Genomic DNA, 17603 nt, shown 5'->3' with positions numbered 1-17603 from the left:
TGTCGTATTCCGGAAGGAGAGGTTAGAAAGAGATAAAGAGAAAATAGAGGGAGAGATTGAGAGAGTGTGGTGGTGTTGGTGGTTCGTTGTGGCGCCCTTTGTTGGAGAATGGGGCGCAATGGAGAAGAAAACAGAAACTGTTGGGTATCTTCGCCTAGCCAGGGTTCACCGCTTGGTTCCCGAACCTCCTATCTTCCCCACTTCGTGCTCAAGCACTTTAGGCTTCGTCTTCTTCTCTTCTCCTCTGAGCTGTGGCTTCTTCCTCTGTCTCTTCTTCACCAGATCTGCACAAGAGGAAGAGAGCAAATGACAGTAGAAATAAACGTAGAAAAGAAAGATGAAAGAGATGAAGTTCAGGGAAAGGGGAAAAGGTGTCCTCGGGACACAGGGGCTCAGATTTTCCCCTTGAACTCAGCGACCCTTCCGGCAGCTGAATGATCAAGACCAGGGATGGACGACGGAGCAGCTTCTCAAATCTCAACAGAACCGCCAACAGCAGGAGCCAAGGTCAGAACTCCGGCGGCTCAGATCTACTCAGGTAACCACTAAACAGGGCTCCGATGGACAGGAAAGCCCGGTGATACCACCACCCACGCAGGGAATCTCGTATTATCAAAGAATCAACCACACTTGAAAGGAATAGCAGAGCCTTTCTTTCTTCAATAATACGTTATCCCAACATGAGAGAGCATCAGGGATTTAAGGAGGGTAGCAGCAACGGTAGGGAGAATCGCCATTGAAGGCGCTGGAGAAACCAAGGCAAGAGGGCGGTGGAAAAGGGGGAGGAAACGAGGAGTCAGAGAGAGAGAAGAGAGGATTAGGGTTAGTGGAGCGGCGCTGAGTGAAGTGAGAGAGAGAGAGAGAGAGAGGCGGGGTGGGGTATATCCGAAGGGGAAGTGGGCTAGGGATAAGTGGGTGGGCTCGGTTCTGGGCCCTGAAGTTGGCCCAGACCCAAAAAGAAAAGAGAAGAGAATGAGAAATGGGCCAACCTCACAGAAACGACAACGTGTAGTATGATGTGTATATTTGTTTTTATTTTTTATGTTTTAATATATATCCACATAGGCAAGCTATGTAGGCTTTTCGGCAGCCCACGTCAATTTTCGGAAACCGAGAATTTTAATAGGATATAAATAATATTTTTTTATAAATATTGGGTATCATTTTGAGAATTCTTTAAATTGAATATTCTTTTATAATTCACTAAAATGATGAGACATAAAATAATATTTTTTGGGAAAAAAGATTATATCACGTGGTTGTGCCTTTTTCACAACATGCCATTGCCACATGCCCCGCAACATAAATGCATAATCTGATAATCATGTGACCCAGCGCGTAAATTCCACCCAACCTTGATCGCGTGGCTACTCGTTCCGAAACCAAATCTATAATTTTCGAAGAAATTCAAAATTCAAATTCCGAGTGAAAACTGCCCGTTATTTGAACCCCATTCACTCATCAGTCTCTGCACTCCGCACTCACAAACTCACTCTCTCCTTCTCTCTCTGTGCAAACACACTCTCTTCTCTTTCACTTGTGCAAAATGCGTGAGATCTTGCACATCCAGGGTGGCCAGTGCGGTAACCAAATCGGTGCAAAATTTTGGGAGGTAGTGTGCGCTGAGCACGGGATCGACTCCACCGGACGCTACAGTGGCGACAACGATCTCCAATTGGAGCGCGTGAACGTCTACTATAATGAAGCCAGCTGCGGGAGGTTTGTTCCGCGTGCCGTGCTCATGGATTTGGAGCCCGGCACCATGGACAGCGTTAGATCTGGGACGTACGGGCAGATTTTCAGGCCTGATAACTTCGTTTTTGGGCAGTCCGGCGCCGGGAATAACTGGGCGAAGGGCCACTACACTGAGGGGGCGGAATTAATCGATTCCGTCCTTGATGTTGTGCGGAAGGAGGCCGAGAATTGTGATTGCTTGCAGGGTGAGCTATGATTTATCTTATTTCACGTTTTGCTTTGGCTCGTGCAAGGTATTAGTACTTATTTTTTGGTGTGATTTTGAAAGATCTGTGGATTTGAGTGCGATTTGTATCGGCTTCTCCAATCTGGAATACACTTTAGCGAATTTCTAACTGTTTAGATATTTAGCTCGTGCTGTGTATATGGCGTAATGGAGAGTGTGAATCTTAGACCTCTGTTCGTTTCAGTCCTTGTATAGATCTTGGTTAGAGAACTTCTGAGAATAAGTTTTGAGTTGAGATTCATTGCACGTGGCAAGCTTTGCATTACGATTTTGACCTGTTGAAAGACCTTATCATTTTGGATATCCCATTTTCCACGAGATTTAATGGCTTATTCTCTCCGGACCGCAATATGTTTTTGCTTTTATTTAATCAAGCAGATTGAAATTGTTTTTGCTCTTGATGAAGAGAGTGAATTTTGTTTAAATTTTATACAGTTCACTTGACTAACCATTTGTTTTATTTGTCATATTCTCAGGATTTCAGGTGTGCCACTCATTGGGAGGTGGAACTGGTTCTGGAATGGGAACACTTCTGATTTCTAAAATCAGGGAAGAGTATCCAGACCGCATGATGCTCACTTTCTCTGTGTTCCCATCACCTAAAGTGTCAGACACCGTTGTTGAGCCTTATAATGCCACTCTGTCCGTTCACCAGCTTGTCGAGAATGCTGATGAGTGCATGGTGTTGGATAATGAAGCTCTGTATGACATTTGCTTCCGAACCCTCAAACTCACCACACCTAGCTGTAAGTTGCTCTGATTTATTGTTTCTATCTCTGGCTTCAGGTGTATAGTGTTTTTACATGATTATGTCATCCCATGCTTTGTGTAAGGAATATGTTATCCCATGCTTAGTGTCTTTAGCTATGTGAGTCATTGTTTTTTTGTAAGGAAGCTAAAGTTTGGTTATTTTCTAGATATCAAACAGAAAGATATGCTTCTGTTAAACTTTGATTCTCCTTTTTTATTCTCTACAATTTATACAATCTGACTTTCATATGCCATCACATGGTAGCTTGTATGTGCTGGTTAATGATCTCATACTGTCTGCTAAGTTAACACATGCATTCTTCTTTGCATTCGAAGTTCACGTGATCTTACTACAATATATGATCATTTGTTTAACAGTTGGAGATCTCAACCATCTGATTTCCGCAACCATGAGTGGTGTGACTTGCTGCCTGCGGTTCCCTGGTCAACTCAATTCAGATCTCCGCAAGCTTGCTGTCAACTTGATTCCTTTCCCTAGGCTGCATTTTTTCATGGTTGGCTTTGCTCCGCTCACTTCTCGTGGGTCACAGCAGTACAGAGCCCTCACCGTTCCTGAACTTACACAGCAGATGTGGGATTCGAAAAACATGATGTGTGCTGCTGATCCTCGCCATGGTCGTTACTTGACAGCTTCAGCCATGTTCCGTGGGAAAATGAGCACAAAGGAGGTGGATGAGCAGATGATCAATGTCCAGAACAAAAATTCATCCTACTTTGTAGAATGGATCCCTAATAATGTCAAGTCTACCGTTTGTGATATTCCCCCGACTGGCCTGAAAATGGCGTCAACCTTCATTGGTAACTCCACATCAATTCAGGAGATGTTCCGGAGGGTCAGTGAGCAATTCACAGCCATGTTCCGGAGGAAGGCTTTCTTGCATTGGTACACTGGAGAGGGTATGGATGAGATGGAATTTACGGAGGCGGAGAGCAACATGAATGATTTAGTTTCTGAATACCAGCAGTATCAAGATGCAACGGCAGACGAGGAGGAGGAAGGCTACGAGTATGAAGACGATGATGAGTATCAGGAGGGAGCATAAATTTTGTCTTCTTATTGTTGCTTCAGGTGTTTTTGTTTGTGTTTTAAGGGATTTACTTGCTTTCTCGGATTAGATTACTCCTGCCTCCTTGGCATGTCTAATATGTGCTTTTCTTTTCATTAACTAATGCTATCTTTGAATATCAATCAATTTGTTAGGCTGCTGCACATTTTCTCTTTTACTGATACTTGACTTCTATATAACTTTTTCAATATCACCAAATACATGAATATAAACACAGTAAATATTGTTTGATGGCTAGAAAAACAATATTATGTTGCATTCTATGCAAACACAGCAAAAACAAAATGGAAACACTTAGGTCGCCTTGTAATAAGCAGAGAAAACAGCAGGCAGCTTAAGCTCCGAATATGGGAACTTTAGCAGTAGATATCAGGGCAAGGAAGTGTTGTGCTACAATTCGCCGCCAGTAGCAGTTTTAGGGACTGAATCAGCTCTTTGGAACCTTGAAGGCAGCCATGTTTTCCTTGCAGAACCTCATCACCTCTGCATCAACAAGGTTTGATCCTCTGCACTACATGATTTTTCTGCACACACACAACAGGTGATAGAATGCTCTCAACAACTTAATAGCTACAGGTACAAATCCTCTGCACCACATGATTTTTCTTGTTACTTAAACTGGTAGCTATTGAGTTGTTGCTCATATTATGGATTAACAAACTATGATCAGGCTTGCAGTAATATAAGAAAGGACTAAGCCACAAGAAAACTCAACACTTGATTTTTTCTACTTTTCCTTTACAAATAGATCTCATCCAAGGGCCCCATTGTCCAGGAAGATTAACAAATTATACCCAATTATTAATAATTTAGAAATGATCGACTTCACTAGTCCAGGATATAATAACAGTGGGAAAAGTTGCAATATGGAGTAAATACTTCAAAACTACTCTATCATCATGGTTACTTGCTAAAGTATAAATGAAATTTATGGTGCTAATTAATTAGCAATCATTTTATTTCACATTATCTTCCACCATTACCACTACATCAATATTACACGTTTACGTGCCAACCAACTTTGTACCACAATGCCTTCAAACACAAAAAGAAAAGAAATGAAAGAAAGACTTTGTACAAAATATGGAGTATATATCGGACCGTGGGCTCTAATACGCGCCTCGAGCCCAGCTCGTTCGCCCCCCGGCTCGAGGGCTGGCTCTTCTTTCCAACAAAAAATAAATAAATAAGAAATTAAATTTATTTAATTTTAAATGGCTATTTTAGTTGATTTTTCAAAAAAATTAATCGTTACAAACGGCTCTTTTTTTTATTTAATTCTAAAATTCTTCTATAAATACTATTTTAATATTCTTTTAAATTTTCACATTAAATTCAATTCCTATTTCTTATTTTCTCCTCTAAAAACATCTTCTTCTTCCCACTCCTCTTCCAACTTTCCTCCGACTCAAACACCAATAAGATTTCGGTCGTCCCGACTTTGAACGTTCCTCCCGTCATTCAATTTGTGCACCTTGAAAATCGATTTTGAGAAATAACAAGTCATGTAGAATTGGATAGCCCTCTAAAAACAAGAGGAAAGACAAAAGCATACATTCATCGAGATCGTGAAGCCGGTGGTCAATGAATTTATCAGGATTACTTCGCCCCTAATTCGGTATTTGGGGAAGCATTTTTCTGGCCACATTTTAGTATGCTCAATCCTTATTCTTACGCATCGTAAATGTGGTGGAGGCGGATCCTTACTTCCAATAGCGCGAACACGCTATTGGGAGAGTCGGCTTCACACCGATCCAACAATTAAATTATTATAATTTTATTTTAATTATTACTCCCTTCGTCTTGTAAATAGTCCTAGGAGGGAGTGACATGAGTTTTAATAAAATTAATTAAATATATTAGAGAAACGGTGTCCCATTGTAATGTAGTGTTAATAATGATTATTAATTGTATTGTGAGTGGAGATATGGTCGAATTGGATTGTGTATGTGAAGGAGAGAGAAATATTATGAGTGGTACAATATGTTAAAAAGTTAATATATGAAGCATAATCTATTGTGGGGTAGTTTTCATAAATACAATATGACTATTTTTTTTGTGAACACTCCAAAAATTAGGATCTTTTACAGGACGGATTGTGTATAATTTTTTTTTTGTATTTTATTTTAATTAATGTAATATTTAAATTTTAAAATTAATTAAATGTTTGACTTTAAAATTGAATGGGTTATTTTCAATGAAATGAACATGAAATTTTTAAAGCCCATTTTATAAGCTATTAATTGGAGTCCACTTTCTTAGACTATTCTCATTGGTGACACTCATGTGTCACTCATATAAGACAAATTGAAAGTGATGTGATTGGTCGAAACTTGACTTGACAATTAAACAAATTTACATTTGAATATATTCATATTAAAATTTAGTGGTAACATATCAAATTATAAGTATCTGTCAAAACTACCCACATTCTAAAATATCTACACTTCATATGATTTTCATTTTTTAATTAATGCTTTTACATTCACGAGCAATAGAACGAACAAATTTGAAATAATTGTCATATGACTCATATGCTTTTGAGTTTTGACTCAAATTTGAATGGAACAGAGATTGCCCCCACCTACCCACAGAACATACGCGTAAGTATAAAAAAGACAATAATTCGTCAGGCATAACTCGAGTGACAAAATTGATATATCCAAAAAATTTCTTTGTGAAAGATTTTGGATCAAACTCCTTTGTCTCTATAAACGTATTTTCCTTTGGCATGAACTTCCACTCTCAACACATTAAACTCCTTTGTGTCTCTTAGCGTATTTTCTCTTGGCATGAACTACCCATCTCTTTCTCAGCGCATTCATCTCTCTCTCTCTCTCTCTCTCTCTCTCTCTCTCACTCAGCCTATGAGTGCATAAACTCTCCCATCGGCGTAAATCTGCCGGCACATTAATTCTCTCAGTTAAAAAAAATTAATTTTAACTGAATATATTTAATTTGAATATAAAAAAAATAAAAAGAATAAAGATTAATTCACAATAATAAAAATTGATATTATAAAAAGGTAGAAAAAATAAATTAAAATAAAAATAAAAAAGAATTACAAAATAGATTTATTCAAAAAAAGATAAGAGATGAGAGAGATTTTTTTTAAAATTTTAATCTTTAAATAAATACTCCCTCCGTCCCAATAAGCTTGTCCCCTTTCTTTTGGGCACGGAGATTAAGAAAAATTGTATTAGAGGTTAAGTTGTATGACCCACATGTTTAATTATATTATTAATTGATTTAAGTATGGTTAACAAAGCAATAGCTAATTCTTCAAAATTATGCTGCCGCTCTCAACTCCGGCAAGCCGGCGCCGGCGCCGACGCCTCCTTCCCTTACACACCATCATTCCAACAACCAACAGATAAATTTCCCCTATATTGAAGAAGTGTTTATAGAAATTCAAGAAATTAAAGAAACACACCATTTCTGTAAACCCCAACCCCCAAATTGCTAACCCTCATTTCTACAGGCGGCGGCGGCGGTGGCTCCGGCCGTTCAGCCGAAGAAGATGAAGCAGGAAAGGCGGCGACACGGCGGCGCGGGAAAGGGAGAACATGGCGCGCTGGCCGTGGAGGTGGGAGAAGGGTGAAGGCGGCGCATGGGTGGAGGCGAGAGGGCGAAGGAGCTCGAAAGGGTGGAGGTGGGAGAGCGCCGGATGTGGCGCTCAGATTCAGGTGGGAGGGCGGCAGGTGCATTGAGGCTCCTCTACAGTGCCGATTAGGGTTCCGTCGACCTCTCATGGGCTTTTCACCACAGCGGTTTTACAGATCTCCCCTCCCTTGGCTTAGATCTGGGCACAGTGGCGCGATGGAGAAGATGAAGCATGAGGGGGTGACGGCCGTGAGGATGGAGGATAGGCGGCGGCCGTGAGGATGGAGAAGATAGGACAGAAGGCGTCGGCCGTGAGGATGGAGGATAGGCGGCGGCCGTGAGTTTCCGGCAAAGAGAGAGAGTCCAGAGGGTGGGCGGCGGCCGTGAGGATGGAGGATAGGCGGCGGCCGTGAGTTTCCGGCAAAGAGAGAGAGTCCAGACGGTGGGTAGGAGAGAGGGGTTTAGAGAGAGAGAGCTATGAAAGAGATGTGAGTGTGTTAATTAGGAGAGAGATAGAAGCTAAACATTTTTTAATTATTACCAAAAAAGGAAATGGGACAAGATTATTGGGACAACCCAAAAAGGAAAGTGGGACAAGATTATTGGGACGGAGGGAGTATAACTTATACATTTTAAATCAAATATTTATATAAAATATTTACTCACTCTGTCCCACTTAACATGGCCCCTTCTGTGAGAGTAAAGGGGTCATGTTGAATGTGACAGAGGGAATATCAAATTAAAGCTTTTATTTGTGATCTTTAATTAGATATTCATATGAAATATTTTATAATTAGTCGAATTTCACAATTTTAGAAAGAAAAAAAAGATAAAGAAAAATGAAATTAAAAATAAAAAAATATAAATAAACCACTAATATAATTATAACTACAAATTTACCACTGAATTTTTAAATTGATTTGAAATTGATTTCAAATTTCACTAAAATAAACTCAATTATGTTTTATGTTATGATATAAATAAACTCAAATTAATCGTAAATTTCATTTGCATCCTAGCTGAAATTCGCGCTTCTTTGTGTAAGTTTCTTTGGGGTGGAGGCTTGGAGGAGAGGAAAATCCACTGGGTCAAGTGGGAGGAGATGTGTGTGGATTATAGTTGTGGGGGTCTCGTAGGGCTGAGCAACGAACCGACCGAACCGAAAAAACCGACCGAACCGATCATTTCCGGTTCGGTTCGGTTTTAGAATTTTTGGTTGTCGGTTCGGTTCGGTTTTTAAGTATAAAAACCGATGGGTATCGGTTCGGTTGTCGGTTTTTTAGTTTTGGTTCGGTTATGAACCGAACCGAACCGATACATGATATATATTATTTATTTTATATTTTTATATTACATTTACTAAATGTAAAACTAAAACCCTAGCCCCTCCCCCCAATTTTTAACTGCTGCCTGCGCCTCCTTCTCCATTGAAACCCAACTCTCCTCCCTCCCTCCCAAGTCCCAGCCGCGCCTCCATTCTCCGACCGGCGACCACCTGCCCGCGTCGCCTCCATTCTTCGCGCACGGTAGCACGAGCAGACCGCCGGCCGCCCCCCGCCGCGTCTGACGTCTCCAGCACGAGCCAGACCGCCGGCCGCCCCCCGCCGCGTCTAACGTCTCCAGATCGGCTTCTCCTCCGCCGCTGAAGCCTGACGCAGTCACGCAGACCTCCACCCGTCACCTTTCTCCCCTCGTCCGAAAGGTAAATCGAATTTTTGTTGTTTTTTCGATTAAAATTTGAAGTTTGTTTTGGTCAGTTTTTTTTTTCGAATTTTTGGTGGTTGGTAAATCGAATGAATGCATAGATTGGGGTTTGATTTGGGCAAATTTTTATATATTTTTTCGAATATTACAGGCTGTTTTTCAAAAAATTGGGCAAATCGGTCGGTTCGGTAACCGACCGAAACCGATCGGTTTCAGCCGGTTCGGTTATGGTCGGTTTTCGGGCTCCAGGCGGTTCGGTTCGGTCCGTGTACTACCTATGTCGGTTCGGTTTCGGTTTTGTGAAATTGGTTCGGTTCGGTTCGGTTTTGAACCGATGCTCAGCCCTAGGGTCTCGGCCTCAAAAATCTTGATTGGTTCAATGCGGCACTTTTAGCCAAATGGCTTTGGCGGTTTCTGGTGGAAAAAGAGACGTTGTGGACTCGGGTTATTAGGTCGCGCCATGGTAACCTCAATTGGGATGACGAGGGCTTTCGGGTGGAGGGGAATGGGAGGTTGAGAACAGGCTGGTGGAAAAACATTTTGAAACTGAGCTGGGGAGAGGAAGGAAAGTGGCTTAGGGGGAATTTGGAAATTCTGTTAGGGGAGGGGGATTCGGTCTTATTTTGGCATCATTTTTGGGCCGGAAATGAGAGACTCTCGGACCTTTTCCCTAGACTTTTCCGTCTCAATAATAACCAGGGAGGTTCTATTAAAAGCATGAGAGAGTGGATCGGGGGAGAATGGAGGTGGAAGCTCAGCTGGAATAGAGTTTTAAGGGATAGTGAGCAGGAACAGGTGCACCGGTTATCTGACCTTCTCAGCAACTATTGTCTTACAGCTGGGAAATCGGATGTTTGGAAGTGGAAAGCTACTTCGGACTTCACTTTCTCAGTCAAGTCGGCCTACAAGGCTATCTGTTTGATGGCGAATCCCACAAGCACTGGAATGATGAAGAAGGAGATGTTGACTATCTGGAAAGCCCCAGCCCCCCTTAAGGCTGTTACCACAGCATGGAAGTTATTCAAAGGAAGACTTCCTACATGTGATAATCTTCTGAAACGACAGGTTCCAATTCAAAACTCTGAGGCTTTGTGTGTGTGGTGTAAGTTAAAGGAAGAAACGATTGAACACACTTTCTTTGCTTGTCAAAACTCAGATGACATCTGGAAAAAGATCATCATTTGGCTTGGTCAGCAGACGGTGTTGCACCGTAAGGTGAAAGATCACTACAATGCCTTCACAAATCTGGGGAAAAAGGAGGATCAGCGCTTCCTGCGTGGAGTTTGGATTTGCACGACTTGGGTTTTATGGAAAGAGAGAAATGAATGCAAATTCAATCAAGGCAAGTGGAATGGAGAGAAGCTGTTTGCAGAGATTAAATCGAGGCTTTGGGGATGGAAGATGACGTACAAGATGTCGAGTTCTACCTCGGATTTTAGGAACTGGTTCTTGGCAGCTTTCTCGTAGGTTTTTTGTGCTGGTTTTGGGTGCCTTTTGAACTTGAGTTGATACTCTTGATACTCTTGTTCTCTTGCTTGTATCACGGTACTACTGGTACCTTTTCGGTATAATATACACCTTATTTCTGATCAAAAAAAAAATCGTAAATTTCATTAAAATAGTTTTATATGTTATGATATACTAAAATAAAGGGTAAAGGTGCAGATTAGTCCCTAAAGTAGACCCCCCTAAAGCGTTTAGCCCCCCACACTTGACTTTGGTGCAAATACCTCCCCTATAGTATATGAAAAATATGCAAATAACCCCACCTACAAACGGACCTTTGACGCCGTTTACTTAATTTTTTTTTTTTGAAATGGGTCTCTCTCTCTCTACCTCTCTCTCTCTCTCTTACACACACACACTTCAACGAATTGCAACGGTGGATGGGAGCTTCAAGCGGCAGCAACTATTGTTGGCCATCAACGGCAGAGGAGGGTGAGTGGGAAAGGGCGACGGAGGACGGTCTACGGGAAATTGACGAAGAAGGTACTTCAAGCACATTCCGACCAAACACCGCCGCTGCTGCTCCGATGTCGGCGCTGCCTCAATTGACTGCTCTGCGATTGGCTTTGCATATTGAAAAAAAAACACCTTAAGAATTAATGTGAGTTAACTGAAGTGGTATCAATTTTTTGAATGAACAAGATTATCCCAAATCTCATCTCTTCTAAGCCTCCTTCTCTCTAGTATCTGCAGCGTTGTTGTTTCCCTTGTACATATGTTTTCTTCCTAGCCCAGACCCCTTCCCTTTTCATTTCATAATTATTTTCGCACCATCAAATCAAATGGATAGATTTGATTTCCCCCTCCCCCCCTATCTCATCTTTTGATTTGGGCGATGCGGCGCGGCAGAGCGGTGGCGAGGCAAGCGGAGGCGATTCACGGCGGCGAAGTCAACGGATCTGGTATTTCTAAGGAGGTCAGATTCTGCGGCGTCAGGAAGAGGCCATGGGGCCGTTTCGCGGCGGAGATCAGAGACCCGTGGAAGAAGACGCGCGTCTGGCTCGGCACCTTTGACTCGGCGGAGGACGCCGCCCGCGCCTACGACACCGCCGCTCGCTCGCTCCGCGGCTCTAAGGCCAAGACCAACTTCCTCGTGTCCCTGAACGACGCCGTTTCCCCCAATTTCAACCCCCAAAATCTCAATTGGGGTGGGGGTGTGAACTGACGTGTGTGTGTGTGTGAGAGAGAGAGAGAGAGAGACCAATTTCAAAAAAAAAATAAAAAAAAAATTAAGTAAACGGCGTCAAAAGGTCCGTTAATAGGTGGAGTTATTTGCATATTTTTCATGTACTATAGTGGAGGTATTTGCACCAAAGTCGAGTGTGGGGGGCTAAACGCTCTAGGGGGTCTACTTTAGGAACTAATCTGCACCTTTACCCTAAAATAAATTGAAATTGTACATTATAATTTATTTCGTATATTACAAAAATTCAACATAAAGGGCAAAAAATGAGCAAATTTTTCATTAAACTGGTTTTATATGTTATGATATTAAAAAAAAATAAAAAATGTACATTATAAATTTATTTCGTAGATTACAAAAATTCAACATAAAGTACAATAAATGAGCAAATTTTTCATTAAAATGGTTTTATATGTTATGATATAAAATAAATCGAAAATGTACATTTTATTTCGTACTATATTACAAAAAATCAACATAAAGGGCGATGAATTAGCAAATTTTTCATTTAAATGTGCAAAATGAAAGGAATCAACATAAAGGGCAATGAATGAGCAAATTTTTCATTTAAATGTGCAAAATGAAAGAAGAAAAAAAGATGATACAAAGTAAATCGAAAATGTACATTTTATTTCGTACTATATTACAAAGGAATCAACATAAAGGGCAATGGATGAGCTTTTTCATTTAAATGTGCAAAATGAAAGAAAAAAATATATACAAAGGAATCAACATAAAGGGCAATGGATGAGCTTTTTCATTTAAATGTGCAAAATGAAAAAAAATATATATATAAGGGCCCAACCGGGTTCGAACCGGTGACCTATTGATCTGCAGTCAATTGCTCTACCACTGAGCTATGGACCCTTCTTGTTTAATCTTTCGCACCAAAAGTAAAATATAATGTCAATTATTTTTGGCCAACATAATTATAAAAAGTTTACATATATATTAAAGATTTCAAAATCATTTGTATACAATGTTCTTTAGGGGATAGTATGTAATTATTAATATAAGTTAAAACAACATTTCGCTCCCAAATCCCCAATAATTTTTAGGTGCATCGGTAATTACTGGAATATAATTTTATCGTTAGTTTTATGAACTTGATCGCTGTTTTCACTGGAACCTTAAAAATAGAATTATGAAATACTTAACAATGATATGTTGAACATACTCACTTATTTAGCCATGTAGCTCTATTTGGCGTTTTAAATTAAAAATAAGAACTATATTTAAAATTAATATATAATAAGAATTATTTTCAACTCTTAGATTATCAAGATCTGTGATTGATTTATTACTTTGTTGAAATACTTCAATGTGTTGGGTTTGAATTCCATAGAATCTTATGAGAATACTAAGTAAACAAGACTAAAAAACGACAACCTTCACTTGAATCTTCAACAATTTATATATAGGGTGTAATCGTGAAAAAAAATTCCATGTAGGAAATATTCCAAACGAATAGGTACCAAGAGAAAAGAAAATATAATTTAGCTAAACTGATCCACACGCCATAATAAATCTCTCAAGGATCTTATATTATAACACTAGTGTGTAACCCGTTGAAATTCGACGGGTATTTATTTCAATTATATTTATAATTGTAATAAATAAAATAATATTTATATCAAAGTAATGAATTTGTTATGTAAATAACGATTTATTATTTGTTCTCATAAAAAATATGTATAGTAACATTTGTTAAATATCTACACAAATTTATATTTATAAATATAATTTATCACAATAATTGGTTATCCATTTCAATAGAGACTCGAATATTACACTACAACAAAACATATCGGACACCGACGGAAAATAATCCGTTGGTAATTATCGACGGAATAGCGACGGAAAATAATTTGTCGTTAAATATTATTCATTATTTTTCATTTATTTATTTTTTTAATTTACCGACGAAATTATTAGCGACGGAAAATAATTTGTCGTTAAATATTATTTATTATTTTTAATTTATTTTTTAATAATTTTTTTAAATTTACCGACGAAAATAGCGAAGGAAAAAAGGAAATCCCCCACCCCCCTCTCGTCTTCTTCCCTCTGTTGCCACCACCATCGCCGCCCCTTCCTCCCACCCGCCGCCGCTCTCATCAAACACCCCCCCACAACACCTCTTCTCCTCAGATTCCACCGTTGCTGATGACCCTTAAGCTCCGGTGAACGGCCGCCAATCGTTGTTTTGAGCGAGAAGAAAATCCAAGGACCATGGAAACACCAAGGACCACCGGCGCGCCGCCCCCAACCTCTGAAATCCGACCACCAGCCATACACCACCGGAATCACACCTCCAGCCACCATCTCCAACCGCGGCCCAACAACCTCCGACCTCCGACCCTTCTTCCGGCTACAACAGACACTTTTCCTTCTTCCTCAACAACCTCCGACCTCCCCCCTCTCTAAAATTCCAGCGATAGCAGCGGCGAAGCCGCCGCCATCGTTTCTCCCTCAAACCCCATCCGTCTGAAAATCCCCCTTCAATCCCAACAGAGCCCTAATTCTATCAACACAAAAAGATATTATTTTTCTATCTTCCAAGCGAGGGAGTCGTAGCGGAGTCGGAAAATGGGGTTGCGCTGGGCTGCGGCGGAGGGTAGGGAAAGGGGAGGGAGCGGCGGTGGGTGGGGGAGCTTCTCGATCTGGAGCTTGGTGAGGCGGAGGACGGCGGCGGGTGGAGCTTGATCGAGATCTGGAGCTTCCTCTGCTGCTCCAGGCGGTGGAACGTTGGTGGTGGTGGCGGTGGGTGGCGGCGCCAAAGGTGGTGGAGGTGGCAGGGGGCGGCGCCAGGTGGGGGGAGGGAGAGTTAGGGTTTGGGGTGGGGGAAGGGGAAAGGACAATTTGGGGTGGGGGATTTCCTTTTTTCCTTTTTCTTTTAATTTTTTTTTCACATGTAAAAAATAGGTTTTGGTGGCAATTCCGGCTGCCACCTTGTCGATTCCGGCTGTCACAGTGGCATTTCCGACGCCGGCGTAAGAAAAAACCGATCGCCGGATAATTTTCAGACAAAAACTAAAGGTTAGGTATTTAAAAGAAGAAAAATAAAAAAGGTGCAAAAACCAATTTCGTGTAAACGTTAGGAATTTACAGGCAATTACCCCTATTAAAAATCATATACTATTTGAATAGTTATATTAATTTTATTTCTCCAAGTCTTAGAATTCCATGAATCAAATATTACATGTATATATAATATTTTCAAATACAATAAAAATTATATTGCGTAAAAAATGAGAGAGATGAGAGAAAAATGAAGTATTATTTTAAAACTTTTAGCTTATTTGAATTTCTTAGTTTAAATCTATTATTTACATATTATATATCAAATTAAAGCTCTTGCAACGATCTTTAATTTGATATGTATATTGAATATTTTTTATTAATTAAAAAATTAAAAAGAAATAAAGAAAGTATGATAATTATAAAAAAAAAGTTGAGTTTAAAATTATTTAAGACCACTATCTTAGGGCGATTTGGAAAAATAGGTCAATATTTTTCGGACTTGCAAAAATAGGCCAATTATTTTAGTTTTTGGTGTTCTTAGGTCACATTTGGGCTCAATTCAGCATTTATAGGCCACTTTTTTGGGTCAAAATATGGCCCAAAATAGCCTAATTGGGTACAAATATGGCTCACGGATGCCGAAATTTAAAATAATTGGCCTATTTTTGCAAGTGCGAAAAATATTGGCCTATTTTTGCAAACCACCTTAAGATAGTGGACTTAAATAATTTTAAACTCTAAAATGTTTCTATGTGTAATTTGAGATTTCCATACTGAAAGAGATTTCCATGTTTAAATTTATGTTAAAGGCTCTAAAATTGCATAGATTTGAAATAAAGCTCCCTCATGAAGCCAGGACCTAAGATTAAGGAGAGGCCAACAATCTCATTACCAAAAACACTCGCTTCGAAGAATGAAGGTTTTCAGATTAATGTTGCAAAAAAATTTTACAAAGCACTCGCGTTGTCATACAGATCAAAAAAAGTAACTTCCAATGAGATGTTTACATTATGACAAATGACTAACAATATATATATATATAATTATTAAAATTGAAGTAGGATGCAAGCTTCATCTGAATTCACCGGAGAGCGACTCCTTTTTCTATATGTTATACATATTTTGATATAGACGAAGGAGATTTCGTGTTGTCCAGAGTTTATATAACCTATTTGGACTCATTTAATTAACTTGAAAATTAACATTAGCTGTAACCACAGGTTTATGTTGGTTAATTGAGTAAATTAGTGTTACCATGCATATTGATTAAAATTAGTGAGGCAGCTGATCTTGTAGTAATCATTGTTGTTATATATATATATATATACACAATTGAATCAAAGGTGATCCAGTTGATAAACTGGGGTGAGATTAGAGTAATGCAAGCCCCAATGCTGCTCCACACCCTCCGCCTTCTGATTCTCGTTGAACATCGAGAATATATAAGTCTGGATGTCCTTCCCCGGCCTCATCGGCGTCCCCTTCCCCGACGACACGTGTCCCATCAGATTATTCACATACGTCCCAGCGTTCTCTATGCTCGCGTCTCTCCCTCCATCACTCGGCCATCCCGTCTCCGACACCACGATCTCAACGTCTGCGCCACCCACCTTTTCCAAAGCAGCGTAGGCCGCATCCGTCATCGCGTCGAACAGGTTCAGGTAAGTGTTCCGCCCATCGTGAACCACCGTTTCCCCTTCTCTGAAAAGCGCGTAGTCCAGCTCTACGTTGAGCGGGTCCCCCACGCGGGCGAAGTAAGGGTACACATTCACAAGCAGAGGGTACTTCTTCCGCGCCAGGCAACTCCGCGATCTCAGCCATCAGGGGCTTGGCGCCCTCGGCGAAGGCGCCGGCGGAGGGAGGGTACGAGGTCGATAGCGTCTGCATGGAAACGGCCGTGCTCACCGGTATGGATAAGTTGGCCGCGGCGATGGCGGCGTCGAGATTCCGCATTGCGGCGGGGACGTACTGCGCTAGCTCCCCCGGGTACACCTCGTTGCCTGCGGCGACGCACGTGAATTTGACGGCCGGATGGATGAGGGAGGATGTTCGCCGCAACCCACGCGGCGGCGGCGGATTTGTCGGAGGCCAGTGGTTTCAAGTCTTGATTGAAAGTTCCGACGATCACGGATATGCCGGAGTTGTGTAAGGCTGTGAGAACGTCTTTGTCGGGTTGGAAAACCCTAATTTTGGTGATTTTGATCTGATGAAGGCGTGATACAGAGTTGGAAGGAGATGGAAGGTTGTTTCCCAGTAGCCCATAGTTGATGCCTACTGTAGCTCCAACACCTTCTGTACATACACATCAGTTAAATCAAATTCGAAAGAAATAATGAAAAAGGAAAAATGAGAATGGAGAGGTATGTGTTTTTCTTAATTACCTACATGATTATAGAGTAAGAAGGTGAAGAAAAATGCCAAAGAAGAATAGACAAGTGCGTCCATGGTAACAAATTAGTAATATTGGGAATCTTGAAGTAGCTTCAACTTTGGATGGTAGGGCTCATTTGTTGATATATGTATTTTTTATTTTTATAGTGGAATATCATGGGTGAGAATTTATTATGGGATAGTATACTATATTTATATCAGGAAGCGTGCTGGGATATTTTCTTTTACTGTGTGGGTTATATGGAAATTATAACTTGAGATTGGCATGCTAATTCATAAGTCAACTGCATGGCCTATATGATCCAATGAAAAGATTAACTTTGTTTCTTATGGATAAAAAGATTAATGAGGAATTATGTGAATAGACTCTACA

At 40.5% G+C, this 17603-nt stretch overlaps 4 protein-coding genes and 1 non-coding gene across 5 annotated transcripts; 3 read left to right on the top strand and 2 right to left on the bottom strand.

Annotated features, from left to right (window-relative positions):
• Positions 1-1428: 1428 nt before the first annotated feature.
• LOC130993480 (tubulin beta-1 chain) lies at positions 1429-3962 on the top strand. Its single transcript, XM_057918380.1, has 3 exons — positions 1429-1940; positions 2458-2727; positions 3110-3962. The coding sequence occupies exons 1-3, from the start codon at positions 1547-1549 to the stop codon at positions 3793-3795; spliced, it is 1350 nt and encodes a 449-aa protein (XP_057774363.1). The 5' UTR covers positions 1429-1546; the 3' UTR covers positions 3796-3962.
• A 5881-nt stretch (positions 3963-9843) lies between these two features.
• On the top strand, positions 9844-10593 carry LOC130993967 (uncharacterized). The gene has a single exon (XM_057919006.1). The coding sequence runs from the start codon at positions 9844-9846 to the stop codon at positions 10591-10593; it is 750 nt and encodes a 249-aa protein (XP_057774989.1).
• Positions 10594-11449: 856 nt separating this feature from the next.
• Positions 11450-11797, top strand: LOC130993966 (ethylene-responsive transcription factor 3-like). Its single transcript, XM_057919005.1, has one exon. The coding sequence runs from the start codon at positions 11468-11470 to the stop codon at positions 11795-11797; it is 330 nt and encodes a 109-aa protein (XP_057774988.1). The 5' UTR covers positions 11450-11467.
• An 813-nt stretch (positions 11798-12610) lies between these two features.
• Positions 12611-12682, bottom strand: TRNAC-GCA (transfer RNA cysteine (anticodon GCA)). The gene has a single exon. It is a non-coding gene; the product is annotated as a tRNA-Cys (tRNA).
• A 3447-nt stretch (positions 12683-16129) lies between these two features.
• On the bottom strand, positions 16130-16935 carry LOC130993479 (glucan endo-1,3-beta-glucosidase-like). Its single transcript, XM_057918379.1, is given in 2 exon segments — positions 16130-16638; positions 16640-16935. Coding segments are annotated over 2 exon segments (615 nt in total). The 5' UTR covers positions 16793-16935; the 3' UTR covers positions 16130-16176.
• Between the last annotated feature and the right edge of the window lie 668 nt (positions 16936-17603).

Source organism: Salvia miltiorrhiza, chromosome 7 (genome assembly GCF_028751815.1).
Source record: "Salvia miltiorrhiza cultivar Shanhuang (shh) chromosome 7, IMPLAD_Smil_shh, whole genome shotgun sequence".
Lineage (NCBI taxonomy): Eukaryota > Viridiplantae > Streptophyta > Magnoliopsida > Lamiales > Lamiaceae > Salvia > Salvia miltiorrhiza.
The sequence above is the reverse complement of the archived record's forward strand: the minus strand, read 5'-3'. Positions and strand labels throughout refer to the sequence as shown.